The sequence below is a fragment of the Mustelus asterias genome, unplaced genomic scaffold, assembly GCF_964213995.1.
Source record: "Mustelus asterias unplaced genomic scaffold, sMusAst1.hap1.1 HAP1_SCAFFOLD_1636, whole genome shotgun sequence".
Classification (NCBI taxonomy): domain Eukaryota; kingdom Metazoa; phylum Chordata; class Chondrichthyes; order Carcharhiniformes; family Triakidae; genus Mustelus; species Mustelus asterias.
The window spans coordinates 26,439-52,501 of record NW_027591581.1 but is presented as its reverse complement, the minus strand read 5'-3'; the positions used below and the strand labels follow the sequence as shown (position 1 = coordinate 52,501).

The window sequence follows — 26,063 nt, the reverse complement described above, 5'->3', positions numbered from 1 at the left end:
CTCACCCAGCATGCCTTCTGAGTTTTAAAATGTAGTCAAGTTCAGCAGTCAATTTTTCAAGCTTAGCAGAGTTAGTTACACAGGCAGGAATGAAACATAGGCTTCAATTGAAATCTTTGCATAGACTGAAGCAGACAGGGCTAAGCAGGCGTAGCATCTCTCAATCCCTCCTTTGATTCCATGTAACCATTCTGAATCAAATATATGAAACCTCTTTCAGGTGTAGGAACGGTTTATTTCCCAGTGCTCATCATCATCACTGATTTACCCTTCCCTATTGGGGAACCTTCAAGTTGGAAGATCTTTTTGGGGTCGGAGGCCCCTCCCATAAGACCATAAGAAAGAGGAGTAGAATTAGGCCACTCGGCCCATCGAGTCTGCTCCGCCATTCAATCATGGCTGATATTTTTCTCATCCCCATTCCTTTTCCCCATAACCCCCGATCCCCTTATTAATCAAGAACCTGTCTATCTCTGTCTTAAAGACACTCAATGACCCGGCCTCCACAGCCTTCTGCGGCAAAGAGTTCCACAGATTCACCCACACTCTGGCTGAAGAAATTCCTCCTCATCTCTGTTTTAAAGGATCGTCCCTTTAGCCTGATCTCTGGTTCTAGTTTTTCCCACTAGTGGAAACATCCCTTCCACGTCCACTCTATCCAGGCCTCGCAGTATCCTGTGAGTTTCAATAAGATCCCCTCGCTCATCCTTCTAAACTCCAACCCAGAGTGCTCAACCGTTCCTCATACGACAAGCTCTTCATTCCAGGGATCATTCTTGTGAACCTCCTCTGGACCCTTTCCAAGGCCAGCCCATCCTTCCTTAGATACGGGGCCCAAAACTGCCCACAATACTCCAAATGGGGTCTGACCCAGAGCCTTATACAGCCTCAGAAGTACATCCCTGCTCTTGTATTCCGGCCCTCTCAACATGAACGCTAACATTGCATTTGTCTTCCTAACTGCCGACTGAACCTGCGCGTTAACCTGAAGAGAATCTTGAACAATGACGCCCAAGTCCCTCTTTGTGCCTCTGATTTCCTGAGCATTTTCCCCATTTAGAAAGTAGTCAATGCCTCGCTCCCCACGCCTCGAGCTGCAGCCCTCAGTGACTGTCCTGTGCCCCTGTTTCAGGGGGAACGGCTGAGCCACGCGGTGGGCTGTGCGTTCGCCGCCTGCCTGGAGCGGAAGCAGAAACGGGAGAAGGAGTGCGGAGTGACGGCCTCCTTCGACGCCAGCCGAACCAGCTTCACGCGGGAAGGCTCCTTCCGGGTGACCACGGCCTCCCAACAAGCCGAGAGAGAGGAGACAATGAAGCAGCTACAGGACAAGAAGAAAGGTAAACGGGGGGGAGGGGACACAGCGGCGAGACATTGAGCCCCCGACACACCCGGCACCTTAGGTCAGATTTAGGTCAGGGCGGCACGGTAGCACAGTGGTTAGCACTGCTGCTTCACAGCTCCAGGGTCCCGGGATCGATTCCCGGCTCGGGTCACTGTCTGTGTGGAGTTTGCACATTCTCCTCGTGTCTGCGTGGGTTTCCTCCGGGTGCTCCGGTTTCCTCCCACAGTCCAAAGATGTGCGGGTTAGGTTGATTGGCCAGGTTAAAAATTGCCCCTTAGAGTCCTGGGATGCGTAGGTTAGAGGGATTAGCGGGTAAATATGTGGGGGTAGGGCCTGGGTGGGATTGTGGTCGGTGCAGACTCGATGGGCCGAATGGCCTCCTTCTGCACTGTAGGGTTTCTATGATTCTATTCTATGATTTGATTTATTATTGTCACATCATAGAAGACAAAGGCATCATAGAATCCCTACAGTACAGAAGGAGGCCATTCAGCCCATCGAGTCTGTACCAATCACAATCCCACCCAGGCCCTATTCCCATAACCCCACACATTTAACCCGCTAATTCCCCTGACACTAGGGGCAATTTAGCATGGCCAATCCACCTAACCCGCACATCTTTGGACTGTGGGAGGAAACCGGAGCACCCGGAGGAAACCCACGCAGACACGGGGAGAACGTGCAAACTCCACACAGACAGTGACCCGAGGCCGGAATTGAACCCGGGACCCTGGCGCTGTGAGGCAGCAATGCTAACCACTGTTAGCACTGTATTAGCATACAGTGGAAAGTATTGTTTCTTGCGTGCTATACAGACAAAGCATACCGTTCATAGAGAAGGAAAGGAGAGGGTGCAGAATGTAGTGTTACAGTCATAGCTAGGGTGCAGAGAAAGAGCAACTTAATGCGAGGTAGGTCCATTCAATAGTCCGATGGCAGCCTCACAATAACATTGTGTAAACCCCCGGGCACGGCCGCAGGGGTTGGCCAGTCCAGCACGGTGACCACCCAGTCCAAAAGCTGAGCAGCACGGTGGTTAGCACTGCTGCCTCACAGCGCCAGGGACCCGGGTTCGATTCCCAGCCTCGGGTCACAGTCCGTGTGGAGTCTGCACGTTCTCCCCATGTTTGCATGGGTTTCCGCCGGGTGCTCTGGTTTCCTCCCCCAATCCGAAAGACGTGCTGGTTAGGGTGCATTGGCCATGCTAAATTCTCCCTCAGTGTACCCAAACAGGCGCCGGAGTGTGGCGGCTAGGGGATTTTCACAGTAACTTCATTGCAGTGTTAATGTAAGCCTATTTGTGACACTAATAAATAAAGTTTAAACCTGCACATCTTTGGGCTGTGACTCCGTCACCTTTCACATCCACTGAGGGAGAATTTAGCATGGCTAAATTGCCCCTCAGTGTCCAAAGATGTGTGGGTTAGGTGGATTGGCCATGCTAAATTGCCCCTCAGTGTCCAAAGATGTGTGGGTTAGGTGGATTGGCCATGCTAAATTGTCCCTTAGTGTCCAAAGATGTGTGGGTTAGGTGGATTGGCCATGCTAAATTGCCCCTCAGTGTCCAAAGATGTGTGGGTTAGGTGGATTGGCCATGCTAAATTGTCCCTTAGTGTCCAAAGATGTGTGGGTTAGGTGGATTGGCCATGCTAAATTGTCCCTTAGTGTCCAAAGATGTGTGGGTTAGGTGGATTGGCCATGCTAAATTGTCCCTTAGTGTCCAAAGATGTGTGGGTTAGGTGGATTGGCCATGCTAAATTGCCCCTTAGTGTCCAAAGATGTGTGGGTTAGGTGGATTGGCCATGCTAAATTGCCCCTTAGTGTCCAAAGATGTGCGGGTTAGGTGGATTGGCCATGCTAAATTGTCCCTTAGTGTCCAAAGATATGTAGGTTAGTGGGGTAAATACGTGGGGTTACGTGGTAAGCCTGGGTAAGAGTCGGTGCAGGCTCGATGGGCCGAATGGCCTCCTTCTGCACTGTAGGGATTCTCTGAAAATAGCAGCAAGCCACAAACCATTTGTATAATAGTGATTATCCCAGCTTGGAGTGCACTGGTGGTGACCTCTTCCTTGGAGCCCCTGGAACACGCCTGATGTAACTCAGTCGCTTAACGCAACAGGAGGAGGCCATTCAGCCCCTCGAGTTTGGTCTGCCATTCAATATGCTTATGGCTGATCTACTACCTGACTCCACAGTTCTGCCCCATGTGGCAAAAACTCCCATCAAGCTTTGCCGTGGATGTAACCAAAGACACGGAACGTCCATAGCCCCTGGAGGGTGGCTCAGAGACGATACAGACCCAGACCGGGTAAATACGACAGATTTCTTCCTCCGAAGGACACTGGTGAAGCATTTGGGCTTTGATGGTCACTTTCACAACTTGATATTCCCAAACTGCGGGAGTGGGATTGAGTTGAGATTGACGGGAGGGCGAGGGGATCTGGGCGATGGGCCGAATGGCTTCTTCCCATCACCGATGTCTTGTTTTCACCCCCACAGCTGAGGCGGCGGCAACGGGCAGCCCGGCGGCCGGATCGGGACCCCCTCCGCCCACCAGCAGCTCCCCCCCGCAAGGGGCGGCCTCACCGGTGGACAAGAACGACCCAAACTACCAGCACGCCATCCCGCGGAGGCATGCGCCCCTGGAGCAGCTGGTGAGGCAGGGCTCGTTCCGAGGCTTCCCAGCCCTCAGTCAGAAGAACTCGCCGTTCAAGCGGCAACTCTCCCTCCGCCTCAACGAGCTGCCGTCGACCTTGCAGAGGAAGACACAAGAGTTCCAGGTGAAAAGCCCAGGTGAGACACCCCCACATCTCCAGGCTCTGGTTGTCCAGTTCGTTCACGGGATGCAGGCATCTACTGCCCTCCTTTAATCGAGGGGCTTGATAGATCATGTGTTTTTTATTCATTCATGGGACATGGGCGTCGCTGGCTGGGCCAGCATTTATTGCCCATCCCTAGTTGCCCTTGGAGGGCAGTTGAGAGTAGACCACATTGCTGTGGCTCTGGAGTCACATGTAGGCCAGACCGGGTAAGGACGGCAGATTTCCTTCTCTAAAGGGACATTAGTGAACCAGATGGGGTTTTTCCGACAATGGGTCATCAGTAGATTCTTAATTCCAAATATTTTTTATTGAATTCAAATTCCACCATCTGCCGTGGCGGGATTCGAACCCGGGTCCCCAGAACATTAGCTGAGTTTCTGCATGAATAGTCTAGCGATAATACCACTGGGCCATTGCCTCCCCCCGAGAGGGAACGCAATTAAGAGCGAACCACATTGCTATGAGTCTGGGTGGCACAGTGGTTGGCACTGCTGCCTCACAGGGACCCGGGTTCGATTCCCGGCTTGGGTCACTGTCTGTGTGGAGTTTGCACGTTCTCCCCGTGTCTGCGTGGGTTTCCTCCGGGTGCTCCGGTTTCCTCCCACAGTCCGAAAGACGTGTGCATTGGCCGTGTTAAATTCTTCCTCAGTGTTACCCGAACAGGCGCCAGAGTGTGGCGACTAGGGGATTTTCACAGTAACTGCATTGTGGTGTTAATGTAAGCCTACTTGCCCCTCCAGATACCCAGGGCAATGTTCTGGGGACCCGGGTTCGAATCCCGCCACGGCAGATGGTGAAATTTGAATTGAATAAAAATCTGGAATTAAGAATCTACTAATGACCGTGAAACCATTGTCGGAAAAACCCATCTGGTTCACTAATGTCCCTTTAGGGAAGGAAATCTGCCGTCCTCACCCGGTCTGGCCTACGTGTGACTCCAGAGCCACAGCCAATGTGGTTGACTCTCAAATGAAGGGCAAGTTCAGGGTGAGCCATAAATACTGGCCCAGGAAAAGGCACAAAGGGTGGGGGAACGTTTGGAATTCTCATCCACAAGTGGCAACTGTTGCTCGATCGATTGATAATTTTAAACCTGGGATTGATAAATTTTTCTTAGCCAATAAGGGAAATGGGGCACAGCTCTATCCCATGATCTCAACCAATGGCAAAAAGACACACAGGGCTGAATGGCCTCCTTCTGTTCCCATGTTCCAAATGTCCAGGAGGGAGGGTGAGGGAGGGAGGGTGAGGGAGGGAGGGGAGGGAGGGATATTTGGAGGGAGGGAGAGTGAGGGAGGGATGTTCAGGAGGGGAGGAGGGATGTTTGGAGGGAGGGAGGGTGAGGGAGGGATGTTTGGAGGGGTGAGAGTGAGGGAGGGATCTTTGGTGGGAGGGAGGGATGTTTGGAGGGGAGGGAGGGATATTTGGAGGGGTGAGGGTGAGGGAGGGATGTTTGGAGGGAGGGAGGGAGGGTGAGGGAGGGATGTTTGGAGGGAGGGAGGGAGGGGTGTTTGGAGAGAGGGTGGGTGAAGGAGGGGGGAGGGTGAGGGAAGGTGATGGAGGGTGAGGGAGGGAGGGTGTGGGAGGGATGTTTGGAGGGAGAGGGAGGGGGAGGGATGGATGTTTGGAGGGAGGGTGAGGGAGGGGTGTTTGGAGGGAGGGAGGGTGAGGGAGGGATGTTTGGAGGGAGGGGAAGTGAGGGAGGAGTGTTTGGAAAGAGGGAGGGTGAGGGAGGGTGGAAGGTGATGGAGGGTGAGGGAGGGTGATGGAGGGTGAGGGACGGGGAGGGTGAGGGAGGAGTGTTTGGAGGGAGGGAGGGTGAGGGAAGGTGATGCAGGGTGGGGAGGGTGAGGGAGGGATGTTTGGTGGGAGGGAGGGTGAGAGAGGGGGGAGGGTGAGGGAGGGAGGTGAGGGAAGGAGGGTGACGTAGGGAGTCATGGGGATTGAGGGAAGGTTGGAAGTTCTCCAGCTGTTGGCCGCGTGATGTCTGTCCAATCCGCTGGGGTATTGGGAGTTCTTTGTTGTGATGTTCCACCCGGAGGGGGCTGGACACGGACACCTCCGGCCTCAGCTCCAGCCTGCCTTATCCCCGAATTGAGTTTTGCTTTGTTCCCTCCGCCAGTGGCCGAATTTGACGTATCGCCAACCAACGAGCCAGACCTCGACGCCTTCTGTACCCCGATAGACACGGCATCAAATAAACCATCCTCCTGTGACCCATTCTCCTCCACACCGGCTCCCAGCTCAATCACAGTGACCGCTCCGACACTACCGCCCCACGCACTTCAGGGTAAGAGCCTTCCCTACGGACCACAGGAAGGAAAGAGTGGGATTGACAGCAGGGCAGACTCAATGGGCCGAATGGCCGCCTTCTGCTGCTACTTTTGATTTGATTTATTTTTGCCACATGTACTGGGATAAAGTAGTGTTTCTTGCGCGCTTTACAGACAAAGCATACCATTCATAGAGTACATAGAGGAGAAGGAAAGGAGAGAGTGCAGAATATAGTGTTACAGTCATAGCTAGGGTGTAGAGAAAGATCAACTTAATGCGAGGTAGGTCCATTCCAAAGTCTGACAGCAGCAGGGAAGAAGCTGTTCTTGAGTTGGTTGGTACGTGACTCCAGACCTCTATCTTTATCCCAAAGGAAGAAGGTGGAAGAGAAAGAATATCCGGGATGTGTGGGGCAGCACAGTGGTTCGCACTGCTGCCTCACAGTGACCCGGGTTCGATTCCCAGCTCGGGTCACTGTCTGTGCGGAGTGGGCTGGAGGAGGTTACAGAAATAGGGAGGATTGTAGGGGCTGGAGGAGGTTACAGAGATAGGGAGGAGTGTAGGGGCTGGAGGAGGTTACAGAAATAGGGAGGATTGTAGGGGCTGGAGGAGGTTACAGAGATAGGGAGGAGTGTAGGGGCTGGAGGAGGTTACAGAGATAGGGAGGGGTGTCGGGGCTGGAGGAGGTTACAGAAATAGTGAGGATTGTCGGGGCTGGAGGAGGTTATTGAGATAGGGAGGAGTGTCGGGGCTGGAGGAGGTTACAGAGATAGGGAGGATTGTAGAGCTGGAGGAGGTTACAGAGATAGGGAGGGGTGTAGGGGCTGGAGGAGGTTACAGAGATAGGGAGGGGTGTAGGGGCTGGAGGAGGTTACAGAGATAGGGAGGGGTGTAGGGGCTGGAGGAGGTTACAGAGATAGGGAGGGGTGTAGGGGCTGGAGGAGGTTACAGAGATAGGGAGGGGTGTAGGGGCTGGAGGAGGTTACAGAGATGGGGAGGGTTATGGGGGGCTGGAGGAGGTTACAGAGATAGGAAGGGGTGTAGGGGCTGGAGGAGGTTACAGAGATAGGGAGGGTTATGGGGAGGCTGGTAGAGGTTACAGAGATAGGAAGGGGTGTAGGGGCTGGAGGAGGTTACACAGATAGGGAGGATTGTAGGGGTTGGAGGAGGTTACAGAGATAGGGAGGGTTATGGGGAGGCTGGTAGAGATTACAGAGATAGGAAGGGGTGTAGGGGCTGGAGGACGTTACAGAGATAGGAAGGGGTGTAGGGGCTGGAGGAGGGTTACAGAGATAGGAAGGGGTGTAGGGGCTGGAGGAGGTTACAGAGATAGGGAGGATTGTAGGGGCTGGAGGAGTTACAGAGATAGGGAGGATTGTAGGGGCTGGAGGAGGTTACAGAGATAGGGAGGGGTGTAGGGGCTGGAGGAGGTTACAGAGATAGGGAGGATTGTAGGGGCTGGAGGAGGTTACAGAAATAGGGAGGGTTATGGGGGGCTGGTAGGGGTTATGGAGAAGTGGAGGGGGAAGGCCAGAGAAGGAATTGAAGACCGGGATGAGAAGTTTAAAATGGTGATGATAGCAGAGGGAGAATTCTGTGTAGGTGAGTGAGCACAGGGGGTGAGGGGTGAACAGGACTTGGGAAGGAGAATCAGATAAAACTTGTGTTGAGGGGGGGTGTGGAAGATAGGAAACTGGTCGGCACGGTGGCACAGTCGTTCGCACTGCTGCCTCACAGCTCCAGGGACCCGGGTTCGATTCCCGGCTTGGGTCACTGTCTGTGTGGAGTCTGCACATTCTCCCTGTGTCTGCGTGGGTTTCCTCCGGGTGTTCCCGGTTTTCTCCCACACTCCAAAGATGTGCGGGTTAGGTGGATTGGCCATGATAAATTGACCCTAAGTGTCCGGGGATGTGTAAATTAAGATTAACAAGGTAAATGTATGGGGATAGGGCCTGGGCGGGGACGCTCTGTCAGAGAGTCGGTGCAGACTCGATGGGCCGAATGGCCTCCTGCACCGCAGGGAGTCAGGAAAACGTTGGAACAGTCACACTTCCCTGTCTGAACACACTGCCCAAACTCCCTAACAAACCAGGAGGAAGGGAATGGAAGAGAAGGGGGTGGAATGTGTGTGCAGGAGGGGGTTCGGGAGGGTGTCCAGCTGCGCGCTCTGTACACGGGGTTGCTGCACGAGGTGTAACTCACACTGCACTTGTTTCTCCTACTGATAGGGAACGGAGGATGGGGAGACGTCATTACCACCGTCACAACAACCACAGCGAGCTCGGTGTTCCAACCCAGCCACCGACGCACACCGTCCGAGGCAGAGCGCTGGCTGCAGGAAGTGGCAAAGGCTGCACGGGCCCAGCAACAACCCCTGGCGCCCACCACCATCTCCATGCCGACAGGAATGCCAGTCTTCCCCATGGCCTTTGACGCCAGCGCCGCCCCGGTTGGCCTGTACGGGCTGCCGCCCATGCAGCCCGCCTTCGTGCCCGCCTACGCCCCCGGCCTGAGCAACGGGATGCCCTACCCTGCCCCCAGCGTGCCGGTGGTGGGGATCACCCCCTCGCAGATGGTGGCCAACGCCTTTGGCAGCGCCTCCGCCGGCAGCCAGCAGGCCTCGCTGGCCCACCAAGCGGCCGGAGGCAAGGCCGCCTCCTTCCCGCCCGCCTTTGGCCTCACCGCGTCGCCGGGCCCGGCCGGCGGCCTCCAGCCCAGGCCCACGCGGCAGGTGAACGGCACAATGGCCCCGAGCCAGACTGGCGGCATCACCGTCGGGCGCGGGGCCTGGCCTCCGGACCCCGCCCAGCTGCCGATGGCGCAAGAGGCCGACCAGTTTGAGGCGCAGTGGGCCTCCCTCGAGTCAAAGTCCCAGCAGCGGAGCGGGGCGTTACCGACCAACCCCTTTTCTACCGACCTACAGAAAACATTTGAGATCCAGCTCTAAGGAAGCACCGGGATATTAAAAAACAAACTCTTCAGATTGAACTGTGTAACCACTAAGAAACATTTGTATTTTGAGTTTGAGAGGTGCCATTGGACAGAGGCGCTGAAGAGAGAAACCCTTGGGTTTTGTTCTTTTATCTGATTAAGACTTTGATATTGGGAAGCAAGGTGAAGGCCAAGGTTTCATGGGTCGAGATGGACTTAAGACTGGAAAAAAAAAGCCCCAAGTCCAGATTGCCTCGCAAGTACCGCAGAGAAAGGGCATTTAAATGTGAAACCCAGTGGGATCTGGGGCCCCTCAGGCATACTCCCAAGAACCCTCGTGACAAAGTCCATTCCAAGCACCAGTCAGGACAGACAGTAACCAGAGAGAATTCAAAGAGTAAAGCGTCGTTCATCCGTTTCACTCATGCCCCCCCTTTAGGGAAGGAAATCTGCCGTCCTTACCCCGGTCTGGCCTACACGTGACTCCAGAGCCACAGCAATGTGGTCGGCTCTCAACTGTCCCCTGAAAGGGCCGAGCGAGACACTCAGCGGTCAGGAAGGCAGCTCACTGCCATCTTCTCAAGGGCGACTAGGGATGGGCCATAAATGCTGGCCTAGCCAGCGACGCCCGCAAATAAATAATAACAGAATTCCTCCCCGCCGCCCACTCTCCAACACATTCCAAAAGCGTAGAACAAATGGCGGTTCTGCACATACTAACCAAGTGTGTCACCAGACACCAAAATCAAAGGGTTATAACTGATTTCTTTATTTGATTTTAAATTCTCCTTTCCTCGCAAGTATTTTTTTCCCTCCCATTTTTCGAAGAACTGAATTCCACATTTAAAATCTACTTCGCGCACAATGTGTCCAAGTCGTGGAGCCTTTCTGGTTAGGCCTGTGTGGTTTCCCTCCCCCCCCCCCGATCAGGAGGGAAGCACAGAGAGAGAGAGAGAGAGAGAGACACCTTGGTTTCCGTGACAGTTCGCCAAATCTGTAGGCTTCGGGCCTTTCTCTCGACGGTTATTGCTGCCGTGTCGACTGGTACACCGTAAGCCACCGCAGGGCGGCCCTTCGGAATGGCGAGGCTTTCCGGAACAACCCGGAAGGGCTGCAGAACCCGACTCCTCCGGGGCCTGTGCCTTTCGAGTGTCTCCGGGCTAGCCGATGAGTAGGTGTGTAGACACAAGAGGTGGCAAAAGCTGGCCAAACACACCAGGGATCCTCGTTACTAAGGTAAACCCGGTCGCGGCTTACAAGCCAAGAAGGTGGCACGTCACCTAATCTTTAGACTTAAGGTAGGCTAGAGATGCTGTATATTCAAAATCTTGTAGTTAAGAGGTATTTTGGTAAAGAATATATATACTAAGGCTTTTGAAATGATTATCTCACTAAACACCTGCCCACAAAATAGGAAGCGAATTTTCCAGGTTGCTCAGAGGCTGCGCTACCACACGCCGGATACCAGAGATCGTTCCCCGGGATCGATGGGGAGCTACGGGAAGCAAGGGGCCGATTGTTTGGAAAATGGTGGGGTGCACTGGCCACCAATGGTGGAAAGTAGACTTTAGAGAGAGCTAGATTCCACCTCCCCCCCAACAACCCCCCACGTCCACTCCCAACTTCTGAGAGTCGCGGGGGGGGGGGGGGGGGGGGGGGCGTTTCGGCCACAGCCTAGAAATGGGTTTATCTCTACCTCATGGCCTTTCAGATCTGGAATCTTCCCCAGCCAGATCCAAGACCGTTCAGGCTCGTTGGTGTTGGTCCCAGATCAGGAGTCGGGTATTCTGGGTTGAGATAGCTCGAGAGAGAGAGAGGGAGAGAGAGAAAGAGAGTGAAAATGCTTTGCAACAAAAACCCTTCTGCGCTGCCATTGAATGAGAAATTGCCATCTTCACGCCTGCTGTTTATTCTTAAACCCGAGGGGAGCGGGGACATGGTAGGAATGGGCCACCCACTCCTCCCTCCACCCCACACTCCTGCCCATCCTACCCAAAACATTATCCATAGGTGGAGCGTCCCACCTGAGGTCGGCTCTGCAAATCTCTTAGCCACCCTGTCAACGGGGCGGGGAAGGTTTGGGGGGGGATGGGGCTTCCGAGGTGTGATTCCCAGCAGACCAAAACGTGGCACCAACTGGCACTGCTTGGGTTGCTATTAATGAGAGATTGCGTAGTGTGGGGGGAAGGGGAGGGGGGGGGGGGGGGTGGGGGCTTCCTGGTGGGAACTGAACCCTCGACCAATTCCGTCAATACGTAGAATATCTTGTCTCGTTCCAGGAAGTCACTTGACAATCAAGATTTTGGAAATTCCCAGCCCCTCGTCCGATACTGAAACGGTTCCACACTCGCGTCATCAATGCCACGTTCAAAACCCATTCCCGCGTTCCGACCTCTCCACCCACGCTCACGTTGGTGTGGTTTACAGGGCTGCCGCACTTGGCATTGCCAGAATGCAACTGTTTTGTTACAGAACGATTACTTGAATGAATAGTGCCAAATTACATAGTTATTTTGTGATAGGCAGTTTAACCAATGTCGATTTCATGTGTATTGTATACTGTTCCCATCTCAAACCCCCCCCCCCCCCCCACCCCCCCCCCAGGCCCCTCCTGACGAGGTTCCCGCACAGGAATAACTCCCTTCCCCCCCCCCCCCCGTGTGTACGGGACCCTCCCTGTGCCGAGAGCGTAGCCCGCTCTGGGCTAGAATTGGGCCCAATGGCCTTGCTCAAACCGCTATCCCGCCGTTATCTTATATTGAAGCAAATTACCGCGGATGCTGGAATCTGAAACAAAAACAGGAAATGCTGGAAAATCTCAGCAGGTCTGACAGCGTCCATGGGGAGAGAGAATCGAGCCAACGTTTCGAGTCTGGGTGACCCAGTGGACAGAGAATAGAGCCAATTGCCGGAATCTTACCGCCTCGCCCGCCCGAGGCTCGTAAGATCGCATCGCATCAACGGAGAATGCCGTTCTTCGAGACTCGGGGTGGGCGTGCCTGGAAAATGTTTTGAGTCTGACTCTGGGTGGGATTTTCCAGCCTTCCTCACCCAGAAAGTCCCACCCAAGGTCAGCGGACCTTTGCATGGTCCGCCCTTCCCCCGCCCGCTCCGATTCCCGTGGCGGTCGGGATGGTAAAATTGGCTCAATTCTCTCTCCACAGTCGCTGTCAGACCTGCTGAGATTTTCCAGCGTTTTCCGTTTGTGATCCACGTTATCCGACCTGTCCGGAATAAGGCAGGGAGGGAATGTGAGCTGTCCCACTGCAGAGTGCACTCGCCCAGCCTAGGCATGTTCTTCCCAAAGGTGAGAAATGTCACTGAACTTTGAACTTCAACCCTGAACCCTAAATGTGTCCCAGGGCTTTGGGACGGAATCTACCTTTGCAAGCTGAATAGGGCCTCGTGTTTGGAGTTCAGGAATATCCCTCAAAGGGAGTTAACTCCCTTGAGTTTAACAATTTCAATAATTACCCTGTCTGGGGGTGAATTAATCGTTCAGTTTTATTTTTGCACTTTTAGCAGAAATCTGGGATGATATTTTCGATGATTCAATCCTTATGGAATCCCTACAGTGCAGAAAGAGACCATTCGGCCCATCGAGCCTGCACCAACAACAATCACACCTAGACCCTTTCCCCATAACCCCACATATTTACCCTGCTAATCCCCCTGACATGAAGGGGCAATTTAGCACGGCCAATCCACCTAACCTGCACATCTTGGGCCATGATGTGGAGATGCCGGCGTTGGACTGGGGTGAACACAGTAAGAAGTCTCACAACATCAGGTTAAAGTCCAACAGGTTTATTTGGAATCATGAGCTTTTGGAGGCCTACTCCTTCATCAAGTGAGTGGGCCTGTTGGACTTTAACCTAATGTTGTGAGACATCTTACTGTGCCCATCTTTGGACACTAAGGGGCAATTTAGCATGGCCAATCCACCTAACCCGCACATCTTTGGACACTAAGGGGCAATTTAGCATGGCCCCTTGGGTGGACGGGTCCCTGGAGGGAACCACATCTGTGCAATTTTATGTTCCCCTCCCCACCCAATGCGAACTCCCTGCCTGCAACCCCCCACCCCTCCCCACCACCATCTTATATCCCACTGAGGGGGAGTCATAGAGGTTTACAGCATGGAAACAGGCCCTTCGGCCCACCTTGTCCATGCCACCCTTTTTTTTTAAACCCCTAAGCTAATCCCAATTGCCCGCATTTGGCCCATATCCCTCTATACCCATCGTACCTATGTAATTTTTAAAATGGTTTTTAAAAGACAAAATTGTACCCGCCTCTACTACTACCTCTGGCAGCTTGTTCCAGACACTCACCACCCTCTGTGTGAAAAAATTGCCCCTCTGGACACTTCTATATCTCTCCCCTCTCACCTTAAACCTATGCCCTCTAGCTTTAGACTCCCCTACCTTTGGGAAAAGATATTGACTATCTAGCTGATCTGTGCCCCTCATTATTTTATAGACCTCTATAAGATCACCCCTCAGCCTCCTACGCTCCAGAGAAAAAAGTCCCAGTCTATCCAGCCTCTCCTTATAACTCAAACCATCAAGTCCCGGTAGCATCCTAGTAAATCTTTTCTGCACTCTTTCTAGTTTAATAATATCCTTTCTATAATAGGATGACCAGAACTGCACACAGTATTCCAAGTGTGTCCTTACCAATGTCTTGTACAACTTCAACAAGACGTCCCAACTCCTGTATTCAATGTTCTGACCGATGAAACCAAGCATGCCGAATGCCTTCTTCACCACTCTGTCCAACTGTGACTTCACTTTCAAGGAGCTATGAACATGTACCCTGAGATTTCTTTGTTCTGTAACTCTCCCCAGCGCCCTACCATTAACTGAGTAAGTCCTGCCCTGGTTCAATCTACCAAAATGCATCACCTCGCATTTGTCTAAATTAAACTCCATCTGCCATTCGTCAGCCCACTGGCCCAATTGATCAAGGTCCCGCTGCAATCGGAGATAACTTTCTTCACTGTCCACTATGCCACCAATCTTGGTGCCATCTGCAAACTTACTAACCATGCCCCCTATATTCTCATCCAAATTGTAAAATTTGCGTAAAGTTGACCTTGACCTCTCCAACTCTGAATTTTGCTCTTCAGGTCCGGTGTTGCCATCCGAAGGCCTTGATCCAATCAATAGTCATCCTTCCCACATCCCCATCCAGTTTGCTTTATTATTGATCCCTCCTCGCTGATGATGTTGCCGTGCACAATTTTAACATTTAAATTATTAAATGGAGGAATTAAATGTAAGAGCCACTTTCCTCCAGCACTTTTATTCATTTGAATATTCATGAAAATGTGGGTAGCAAGGCCGGTTGCCGTGGTGACAGTGATAAGGCCACAATCTGCCTCTTGGCAAACACTGGCTGGGACCCGTCTTAATGTTTGCGCGTTGCCTTTCCTTCAACTGAATCAATCTGCCCATCAGTGATCTGTCTAAAGAAACCTATCTGTTATTGGACACCACACTTCCCAGCAGTTTATCAATAAGTTGACCGTAATATGGGTAACAATCGTTGAATCCCAGGCTAGGGAGCTATGATCAATCGATCTTGCAGCCAATTTGGAAATAGTTCGAAGCTTGAGATTCGTATGTCCAAAGATGTGTAGGTTAGGTGGATTGGCCATGCTAAACTGTCCTTTAGTGTCCAAAGATGTGCAGGTTAGGTGGATTGGCCATTATAAATTGCCCCCTTAGTGTCCAAAGATGTGCGGGTTAGGTGGATTGGCCATTATAAATTGCCCCCTTAGTGTCCAAAGATGTGCAGGTTAGGTGGATTGGCCATGCTAAATTGCCCCTTAGTGTCCAAAGATGTGCAGGTTAGGTGGATTGGCCATGCTAAATTGTCCCTTAGTGTCCAAAGATGTGCAGGTTAGGTGGATTGGCCATTATAAATTGCCCCCTTAGTGTCCAAAGATGTGCGGGTCAGGTGGATTGGCCATGCTAAATTGCCCCTTAGTGTCCAAAGATGTGCAGGTTAGGTGGATTGGCCATTATAAATTGCCCCCTTAGTGTCCAATGATGTGCAGGTTAGGTGGATTGGCCATGCTAAATTGTCCCTTAGTGTCCAAAGATGTGCAGGTTAGGTGGATTGGCCATTATAAATTGCCCCCTTAGTGTCCAAAGATGTGTGGGTCAGGTGGATTGGCCATGCTAAATTGTCCCTTAATCTCCAAAGATGTGCAGGTTAGGTGGATTGGCCATGCTAAATTGCCCCGTAGTGTTAAGGGGAATTAGCAGGGTACATATATGGGGTTATGGGGATAGGGTCTGGGTGGGGTTGTTATCAGTGCAGGCTCAATGGGCCAAATTGCCTCTTTCTGCACTGCAGGGATTCTATAATGCCTCTCCCATTTACACCCTGGGGCAGTAGGTTAACCGAGTGGCTTTTCTGGGTCTGTTTGAGATCTGGGCCCTCGCCATCGTGACGTTCGGAAGGCGAGTGAACGGACTTGCTTGTTGCTAAGGAAAATCGAGCAGTTGGTGGTTTGGCAGCTGACTAGGCCGCACATCTGCCTGGCAGTGAATGATGGAAAGGGTTCGCACAAGATTGATGGCAGTGTCACTTTAACTTTGCTTTAGGGAAGCCACTTGCTCTGCCCCTCCCCTGATGGACAAGGTGGCTAAAACTCCAACCCAGAATAGGCCCAAAATACGGATACTAAGACCACCCCTTCAACCAGAAAGCAAAATCCCCAATTTCAACTCTTTTTAAAAATGATTCCTCAACTCCACCCAAAGACTATCCCTTGACCACATCAGTTGTATTCCAAAAAATGAACACCTGTTCTTAAATAATGATAAACCGTTTATAAAATACCAGTGATATAATGCATTCAATTTATATTGTTTTGGAGAATCTAACTTGGCTGAGGATGGGACGTTGCCTGGGCAAGGCAGTTAACGGGGTGATAAACCTTTGAGTGTGTTCTCCCTTTTTAATCAAACTGGAAGCCCTTTAATTGAGGCGGCGCAGTGGTTAGCACTGCTGCCTCACAGCGCCAGGGACCCGGGTTCGATTCCCGGCTCGGGTCACTGTCTGTGCGGAGTTCGCACGTTTTCCCTGTGTCTGTGTGGGTTTCCTCCGGTTTCCTCCCACATTCCAAAGATGTGCAGGTTAGGTGGATTGGCTGTGATAAATTGCCCCTTAGTGTTCAAAGATGTGCAGGTTAGGTGGATTGGCCATGATAAATTGCCGCTTAGTGTCAGGAGGATTAGCAGGGCAAATACATGGGGTTACGGGGATAGGATCTGGGTGGGATTGTTGTCGGTGCAGGTTCGATGGGCCGAATGGCCTCTTTCTGCACTATAAGGATTCTACGATTCCACCAGATACTGGGGTACTGCTATCGGGCCTTGATGCGCCAATGGACTATTTGGCCTTAAAGGGCATCACAAACCTAATTCCGCCCCAACTGTGGTGACAAGAGTCACTTAGTTGTGATCAAGAACAGATTCTCCCTCCCGCCAGCCCTTGCCTCACTACCACGAGGAGGCGATGGCCTGGTGGTATTATCGCGAGACTATTAATCCAGAAACTCAGCTAACGTTTTGGGGGACCCGGGTTCGAATCCCGCAGATGGTGGAATTTGAATTCAATTTTTAAAATCTGGAATTAAGAATCTACTGATGACCATGAAACCGTTGTCAATTGTCCGAAAATCCCATCTGGGTCACCAATGTCCTTTAGAGAAGGAAATCTGCCGTCCTTACCCGGTCTGGCCTACATGTGACTCCAAAGCCACAGCAATGTGGTTGACTCTCAACTGCCCTCGGACAACTAGGGATGGGCAATAAATGCTGGCCCAGCCGGCGACGCCCGTGTCCCACGAATGAATGAAAAAAGAAGTATCAGGGTTATAGCTACGATCAGTTAGCTCATGGCAGAGCGATGATCGATCGAGCCTTGCAACTTCTGATCTACCAGCCTCAAAACCGGAGAGATAAGACGTATCGGGTGGATCTTTCACTCTCCACGACTTTCATAGAAGAATCATAGAATTTGCAGAGATATGGCTTCCAGTTTGATTATTAGGGTAAACCCCTGTACAAATGGTGGCGCTTTCTGCTCCAGGTTTGGGAAGGAGCCTCAGGGTTGAGTTTCGGGACGTTCAGCAGCCCGGGGGCGGGGCGGGTGGGGGTTGCCAACCCCTCCGGGATGGGCCTGGAGTCTCCAGGGATTGAAGAACAGTGCTAACCCTAACCCAGGAGAAAGAAAATCATCGGGGCATGGAGCAAGGAAAATATTGTTCGAACATTTCTCTTCAGCTTAAAATTGGGGTGGGGGGGAAGTGGAAACTGGCTGGCAAGTCAAGCATCATCCAGTTGGGTTAAGAGTCTTCTTGCTTCCCGATTGGTGCAGGGAGGCCGTTCGTCACATGGATGGATGTGTTGGCCGATTAATGGCTGGAGTGTTGGCGTGGGGGGATTGTAATGGGACCTTCAGGAATAATTCCATCACAATTGGCAATGAGTACGAGAGAGTGTTCGGCCTGTGAGCTCAGCGTCTGCAAGCAAACTGTTGCGGGCCAGAGTTGTTGCACCCTCTTTGGAGGGGAGTAGTTACGGTAGGAACATGGCCCTTGGCTGGAGTGAGCTTGCATCGTGGGGTTTTAACTTAATGCCAAATCCTTATTTTATATGTATTAATATATATTTTAAATAGTTATGTTTATTAAGCTGTAAGTAATATTACCAAACATCGTTATAGCCAGGTTGGGGAGGGGGTGGGGGGCGGGGAGAATCTGTTCTGAAGAGATTGTCACAACTTTTGAGAAACTGTGTCTTCGTCCAAAGACAGAAAATAAAATCCAATCTTCGGTTACCCTCCCAGTTTCCGATTATTTGTTGCCGGGACCAAAAAACCCACCCTATCTTTCCTATCCGACACGTGGAAGGATGGTGGGATACCTTCAGCTGTTGTTCCTGGGTTCCTCTAGGGCGTTGGCTGGAATTTCTGTTCCCAATATTTCTGCCTTGGGTTCCAATTCTGCCCCCAAAGAGTGGGGAAGATCTACGGAGCTTCCCAAAATGTTTTCAGGCCCCCTCTCAACCGTCTGCGAAAAAAACACCTCTCCGACCTTTCCAATAATGGTACAAGTTGGCCAGAATTCTCCGGCCGTTCATGCTGGCCTGGATTCTCCAACCCCGCTTTCCCGGAGTAACATCAATGGAAATTCCCATTGACACCGGCGGGTCTGGAGAATCCCACCACGAGCAAGCGGCAGGAAACACACGGCTGGGAAACCGCAGAATCTCGCCCGTGATCTCTGGACCTGGGAGCAGGCCGAAAGTGGCACCTCCTTTTGGCCCCCTTTGCACTATCTCTGGTTACAACTGGAAGCTAAAGTTGAACCCAACTGGTGGGATTCAAGATGGCGGCTCCTCTACGAGGTAAACCTCTCACATTCCCCCCTGCTTCCCAAACCCCACTCCAGGCCCTGAACCTGAGTCTTCATAGAATTCTGGAGCAGACAGGCCATTCGGCCCGACTGCTCTATACTGGTGTTTGTGCTCCCCATTGAGCCTCATCCCAATTCCATCTACCTCATCCCAGCCTTTCAGCACAACTTTCTATCCCTTTTCTCTCACGCACTCATGTAATTTCCTTTTGAAGAGATCTAGGGTAAGGTCTATTTATTTTCCCTGTTTAAAATTTGTCCCCCATCTTGCCTCCCCGTCCCCCTCAATGCTATTTCTCCGCGGGACTCTGAGAGACTCGGATCAGGAATGTGCTACATTCCACTTGGACGATCACCCCGTATCCCTGTTCACTGTCACCGTTCAGGGCCACAGAAGGGGGGAAAAAGGCACTAGCGTCTCGGCAATCCAATCGTACGTAGCTGTCTCCTCCCTCCCTCCATCTGCCCTCTACCCGATCAATCTCAAGGGTTGCCAACCCTCCAAATGCTCAACCCCCGCTGGTTTGTCTTCAAGCATGTCTTTAAACTTGCCATTTGTCCCGTAAAATTTGGCGACGGGGAGAGGCGGCTGTTCGACCAGGTGCCCAAGACCGCGAGAAACTACAAAAGGCCGTGAATGTAGCCCAGTCCATCGCGCAAACCAGCCTCCCATCCATTGACTCTGTCTACACTTCCCGCTGCCTCGGCAAAGCAGCCGGCATAGTGAAGGAGATGTTGTGACGACACCTCCAGGGATATGGCCGCCCAGAGTTGGCACGCCGAGGGACTGGGTTAATCTTTTCTGTCGCTGACTCCTGGTGAAGTCAGCAAACTCTCCCCTTCCCCACAATTTGGAAGTGGGTTCCTTTTTCAACTTCACGACCCGTCACACAGTTTTTCAAAGGCTGGACACTTCTTGACGAATTTGCGGAGAATATTTAATATTCTTTAACTTAGTTGGAGCTTGCTCAGTCGATTTCAGTTAATGTGACCAAGTACTGTATTTAAGGGACTACAGCGTAACTTGTGAGAACACCCTGGGTTGATCTACAGCCGTGAAAATGGCCTGTGTATCATGTAACAACTGGGACATCTTTATTTGGCTGCAGAGTTTATTCAGAGATGATTCAATAAACCGATTTACTATACAACACCGGTGAGCTGATCTCTCCTTTCAGTCCTTCCAGTTTCTGTACATCTCATTTCACCCCCCCTCTTGGGTGGCACAGTGTGTTAGCGCTGTTGCCTCAGAACGCCAGGGACCCGGGTTCAATTCCCGGCTTGGGTCACTGTCTGTGTGATTTGATTCAATTTACTATTGTCACATGTATTAACATGAAAAGTTATGAAAAACATGAAAACATTAACGTGAAAAGTATTGTTTCTTGCGCGCTATACAGACAAAGCATACCGTTCATAGAGAAGGAAAGGAGAGAGTGCAGAATGTAGTGTTACAATCATAGCTAGGGTGTAGAGAAAGATCAACTTAATGCGAGGTAGGTCCATTTAAAAGTCTGACAGCAGCAGGGAAGAAGCTGTTCTTGAGTCGATTGGTACGTAATCTCACGACTTTTGTACCTTTTTCCCGACGGAAGAAGGTGGAAGAGAGAATGTCCGGGGTGCGTGGGGTCCTTAATTATGCTGGCTGCTTTTCCCGAGGCAGCGGAAAGTGTAGACAGAGTCAATGGATGGGAGGCTGGTTTGCGTGATGGATTGGGCTACATTCACGTCGTTTTGTAGTTCCTTGCGGTCTTGGGTAGAGCAGGAGCCCATACCAAGCTGTGATACAACCATGAAGAATGCTTTCTATGGTGCATCTGTAAAGGTTGGTGAGAGTCGTAGCGGACATGCCAAATTTCCTTAGTCTTCTGAGAAAGTAGAGGCGTTGGTGGGCTTTCTTAACTATAGTGTCAGCATGGGGGGACCAGGACAGGTGATCTGGACACCTAAAAACCTGGAGTGCATGTTCTCCCCGTGTCTGCGTGGGTTTCCTCCGGGTGCTCCAGTTTCCTCCCACAGTCCAAAGATGTGGAGGTTAGGTGGATTGGCCATGCTAAATTGCCTTAGTGTCAGGGAGATTAGCAGGGTAAATAAATGGGGTTATGGGGGTAGGGCCCTACACACACACACGCACACACACACACGCACCCGCACACACACACACACACACATGTACACCTGTTCATGAAAGCCAGAAAGCTACCATACCAGTGCAGCAGGTAATAGGGAAGGCAAATAGAGTTTAAAGTCTATTTATTTAAAATTTATTAGTGTCACAAGTAGGCTTACATTCACACTGCAATGAAGTTACAGTGAAAATCCCCTAGTCGCCACACTCTGGCGCCTGTTCGGGTACACGGAGGGAGAATTTAGCATGGCCAATGCACCCTAACCAGCACGTCATTGGACACTAAGGGGCGATTTAGCTAAAAGCAAAATACTGCGGGTGCTGGAATCTGAAACAAAAACAGAAAATGCTGGAAAATCTCAGCAGGTCTGACAGCATCTATGGGGAGAGAATAGAACTGACGTTTGGAGTCTGGATCACCCTTCATCGGAGCCCTGCTCTGACAAAGACTCTGACAGACAGTCACCCGAGGCCGGAATCGAACCCGGGTCCCCGGCGCTGTGAGGCAGCAGTGCGAACCGCGTTTGGACACGGACTGTTTTGCAATGTTGGATTCAGTGAGTTAACAGCCACACTGTGACACGTTGAATGAAACCAGGGATTACAATCAAAGCCACCACGTTCCGTGCAGATGGGACTGATAGTCCTGGTGAGTTACAGTGACATTCTGTGTCTGTGGTCATCTCACTGTCTGTTGGTTTGTGTGGTTAACCCCTCCCCCCTTCTCACAGCCCCTCAGTAATGTTTCTTTCAGTTGCCAACATAAAGACAGTGACACGGTTTCTGCTCGAGAGACAATGGATGAGTCAGGTCTGAACAAAGTTCCACCAGATCTTAAAATAGCCTGAAAAACAGAAAATGGTGAGAAATGCTGTGGAGGTCTGACAGGGTCTGGAGAGAGAAAAACTGGAGCTAACGCCCTCCCCCCCCACCCCCAATCCCCCTCCCTCCCCCCCCACCCCCAATCCCCCTCCCTCCCCCCCCACCCCCAATCCCCCTCCCTCCCCCCCCACCCCCAATCCCCCTCCCTCCCCCTTCACCCCCAATCCCCCTCCCTCCCCCCCACCCCCAATCCCCCTCCCTCCCCTTCCCCCTCCACCCCCAATCCCCCTCCCTCCCCCTCCACCCCCAATCCCCCTCCCTCCCCCCCACCCCCAATCCCCCTCCCTCCCCCCCCACCCCCAATCCCCCTCCCTCCCCCCCCCACCCCCAATCCCCCTCCCTCCCCCTTCACCCCCAATCCCCCTCCCTCCCCCCCACCCCCAATCCCCCTCCCTCCCCTTCCCCCTCCACCCCCAATCCCCCTCCCTCCCCCCCCACCCCCAATCCCCCTCCCTCCCCCCCCACCCCCAATCCCCCTCCCTCCCCCTCCACCCCCAATCCCCCTCCCTCCCCCTTCACCCCCAATCCCCCTCCCTCCCCCTTCACCCCCAATCCCCCTCCCTCCCCCCCACCCCCAATCCCCCTCCCTCCCCTTCCCCCTCCACCCCCAATCCCCCTCCCTCCCCCTCCACCCCCAATCCCCCTCCCTCCCCCCCACCCCCAATCCCCCTCCCTCCCCCTCCACCCCCAATCCCCCTCCCTCCCCCTCCACCCCCAATCCCCCTCCCCCCCCACCCCCAATCCCCCTCCCTCCCCCTCCACCCCCAATCCCCCTCCCTTCCCCCCCCCCCCCCGCCCCCAAACTCCAACAGACAATATCAGGTGCAGACCACAGAGTGAGGATCTTTCTTAGATCTTCACCGTCCTCTCCAACCCTGGCCGCTGATTCCCGTCGCTCCACCATTGGCAGCCGTGCCTTCATTCCCGAGGTCTGGAATTCCCTCCCCCAACCCTCTCTGCCTCCTCTCCCCCCTCCCTTATCAAACTTACATCTCTGACCAACTCACCCACACAAATGTGTTTGCTGATGGGCCTAAGGGCATTTTGATTTATTATTGGCACATGTGTTATACATGGGTGGCACAGTGGCTTGGCACTGCTGCCTCACACACAGCGCCAGGGACCCTGGTTCAATTCCAGCCTTCAGTCACTGTCTGTGTGGAGTTCGCACATTCTCCCCGTGTCTGCGTGGGTTTCTTCCGGGTGCTCCGGTTTCCTCCCACACTCCCAAGGATGTGCTGGGTGGGTGGATTGGCCATGCTAAATTAACCCTAGTTTCAGATAAATACGTGGGGTTACGGGAATAGGGCCTGGGTGGGATTGTGGTCGGTGCAGACTCAATGGGCCGAATGGCCTCCTTCTGCACTGTCGGGATTCTACCTATGATTCTATGATTCACTGTGCTACCGTGGGCGGCACGGTAGCACAGTGGTTAGCACTGCTGCTTCACAGCTCCAGGGACCTGGGTTCAATTCCCGGCTTGGGTCTGTGTGGAGTTTACACGTTCTCCTCATGTCTGCGTGGGTTTCCCCCGGGTGCTCCGGTTTCCTCCCACAGTCCAAAGATGTGCGGGTTAGGTTGATTGGCCGTGCTAAAATTGCCCCTTAGTGTTCTGGGATGGGTGGATTAGCGGGTAAAATATGTAGAGATATGGGGGTAGGGCCAGGGCGGGATTGCGGTCGGTGCAAACTCGATGGGCTGAATGGCCTCTTTCTGTACTGTAGGGTTTCTATGATTCTATGAATGTGAACCTACTTGTGACACTAATAAATCAATCGATAAACTTGTATAATAGTCGGGTAAGGGATTGTGGAAGTGGATTATTTGGTATTATTGCTAATTGGTTAATTATGCAAGATGTGGGATTCGTGGAGGCAGGAAGTCAGGAGATGTTTTATGAGGTTATAATGCATTAAATATTAGCTTAAATAATTAACCAGGTTTGATTAGTCAGACTGCAGGACCTGACATCCACCATTTCCTCTTCCATAACCAAACTGAGCAAATTCCGTCCTGTTAGACACAGAGTCCTGGCTTCATCTAACACCATGGAAAATAGACCATAAGATATGGGAGCAGGACTGGGCCATTCGGCCCATCGAGTCTGCTCCGCCATGGCTGATATGTTTCTCAACTCCATTCTCCCACCTTTATCCCGTAACCTCTGACCCCCTTACCAATCAAGAACCTATCTATCTCTGTCTTAAATACACTCAATGACCCGGCCTCCTCTGTGACAATGAATTCCACAGATTCACCACCCTCTGGCTGAAGAAATTCCTCCTCATCTCGGTTCTAAAGGGCCGTCCCTTTACTCCGAGGCTGTGCCCTCGGATCCGAGTCTCTCCGACTAATGGAAACATCTTCCCCACGTCCACTCTATCCAGGCCTTTCAGTATTCTGTAAGTTTCGATGAGATCCCCCCCCCCGCCTCATCCTTCTAAACTCCATCGAGTACAGACCCAGAGTCCTCAACCGCTCCTCACATGTCAAGCTCTTCATTCCCGGGATCATTCTTGTGAACCTTCTCTGGACCCTCTCCAAATGAACTTATTCATGGGATCGCACTGTGTGTAAAATGGCCGCTGCATTGTTCCCCCATGTTACAACACGATTACACTTCATAAATGTACCTCATGGTCTGCGAATACTTTGGGATTGCTTTGTGTCAGGGAGACAGGATAGAAATGCAAATCTTTCCAATCGCAAGGTTCAACAGATATGAAATTGGTGACCATCTTGCCCTCACTCCCACAATCCCCCCCTTCTTCCCACAATCCTCGCAACCACTCAGAATCTACGGGCTTGGTGCTACTCCAGTTCCCTCGCCTCAGGCTCTTCCTGTAAGGCTGTTCCTTGGTGGTCCTAATCTCCGAAATCCCGTTCCTTCCCCCCCACCATCTCCTCCCTTCCTACCTGCCCGAATATATCTCCCATTGTGGGTGAAAATCCCGTCTGACGGCATTCCTGTGAAACATCCTGGGACAATTTTGGGGAGGCAGTAGCCTAGTGGCCTAGTCACTGGACCGGACTGGTAATCCAGAGACCCAGGGCAGTGCTCCGGGGACCCGGGTTCGAATCCCACCCTGGCAGATGGTGAAATTTCACTCCAATAAAAGTCTGGAATTAAAAGTTGAATCATAGACCCCCTCGGCCCACTGAGTCAGCGCCGACTCTCTGATAGAGGATCTTACCCAGGCCCTCTCCTCTGCCCTATTCCCACAACCCCACACATTTAGCATGGCCAATCCACCTAACCGGCACGTCTTTGGACACTAAGGGGCAATTTAGCATGGCCAATCCACCTAACCTGCACATCTTTGGACACTATGGGGCAATTTAGCATGGCCAATCCACCTAACCGGCACATCTTTGGACACTAAGGGGCAATTTAGCATGGCCAATCCACCAAACCTGCACATCTTTGGACACTATGGGGCAATTTAGCATGGCCAATCCACCTAACCTGCACATCTTTGGACACTATGGGGCAATTTAGCATGGCCAATCCACCTAACCGGCACATCTTTGGACACTAAGGGGCAATTTAGCATGGCCAATCCACCTAACCTGGATATTAAAGTGCAATTTAGCATGGCCAATCCATCTAACCTACACAGCTTGGGACACCAAGGGGCAATTTAGCATGGTCAATCCACCGAACCCGCACATCTTTGGACACAAAGGGGCAATTTAGCATAGCCAATCCACCTAACCTGCACATCTTTGGACACTAAGGGGCAATTTAGCATGGCCAATCCACCTAACCTGCACACCTTTGGACACTAAGGGGCAGTTTATCATGGCCAATCCACCTAATCTGCACATCTTTGGACACTAAGGGGCAATTTAGCATAGCCAATCCACCTAACCTGGATATTAAGGGGCAATTTAGCATGGCCAATCCATTTAACCTACACAGCTTGGGACACCAAGGGGCAATTTAGCATGGCCAATCCACCGAACCCGCACATCTTTGGACACAAAGGGGCAATTTAGCATAGCCAATTCACCCAACCTACACAGCTTGGGACACTGAGGGGCAATTTAGCATGGCCAATCCACCTAACCTGCACAGCTTTGGATTCTGATGACCATGAAACCATTGTCAACTGTCAGAAAAACCCATTTGATTCACTAATGTCCCTTTGGGGAATGAAATCTGCCGTCCTTACCCGGTCTGGCCTACATGTGACTCCAGAGCCACAGCAATGTGGTTGACTCTCAGTTGCCTTCTGAAGCGAGACA

General features: G+C 52.1%; 1 protein-coding gene across 1 annotated transcript in view; it reads left to right on the top strand.

Moving 5' to 3' along the window:
- numbl (NUMB like endocytic adaptor protein) overlaps nucleotides 1–11,947 on the top strand; it is a 37,547-nt gene extending 25,600 nt beyond the window's left edge. Inside the window, exons 5-8 of the mRNA XM_078206576.1 lie at nucleotides 1,133–1,337; nucleotides 3,842–4,135; nucleotides 6,287–6,454; nucleotides 8,667–11,947. Of these exons, the coding sequence (XP_078062702.1) occupies nucleotides 1,133–1,337; nucleotides 3,842–4,135; nucleotides 6,287–6,454; nucleotides 8,667–9,385 (1,386 nt within the window). The 3' untranslated portion in view covers nucleotides 9,386–11,947. The remainder of the gene's footprint in view (nucleotides 1–1,132; nucleotides 1,338–3,841; nucleotides 4,136–6,286; nucleotides 6,455–8,666) is intronic.
- Nucleotides 11,948–26,063: the final 14,116 nt, after the last annotated feature.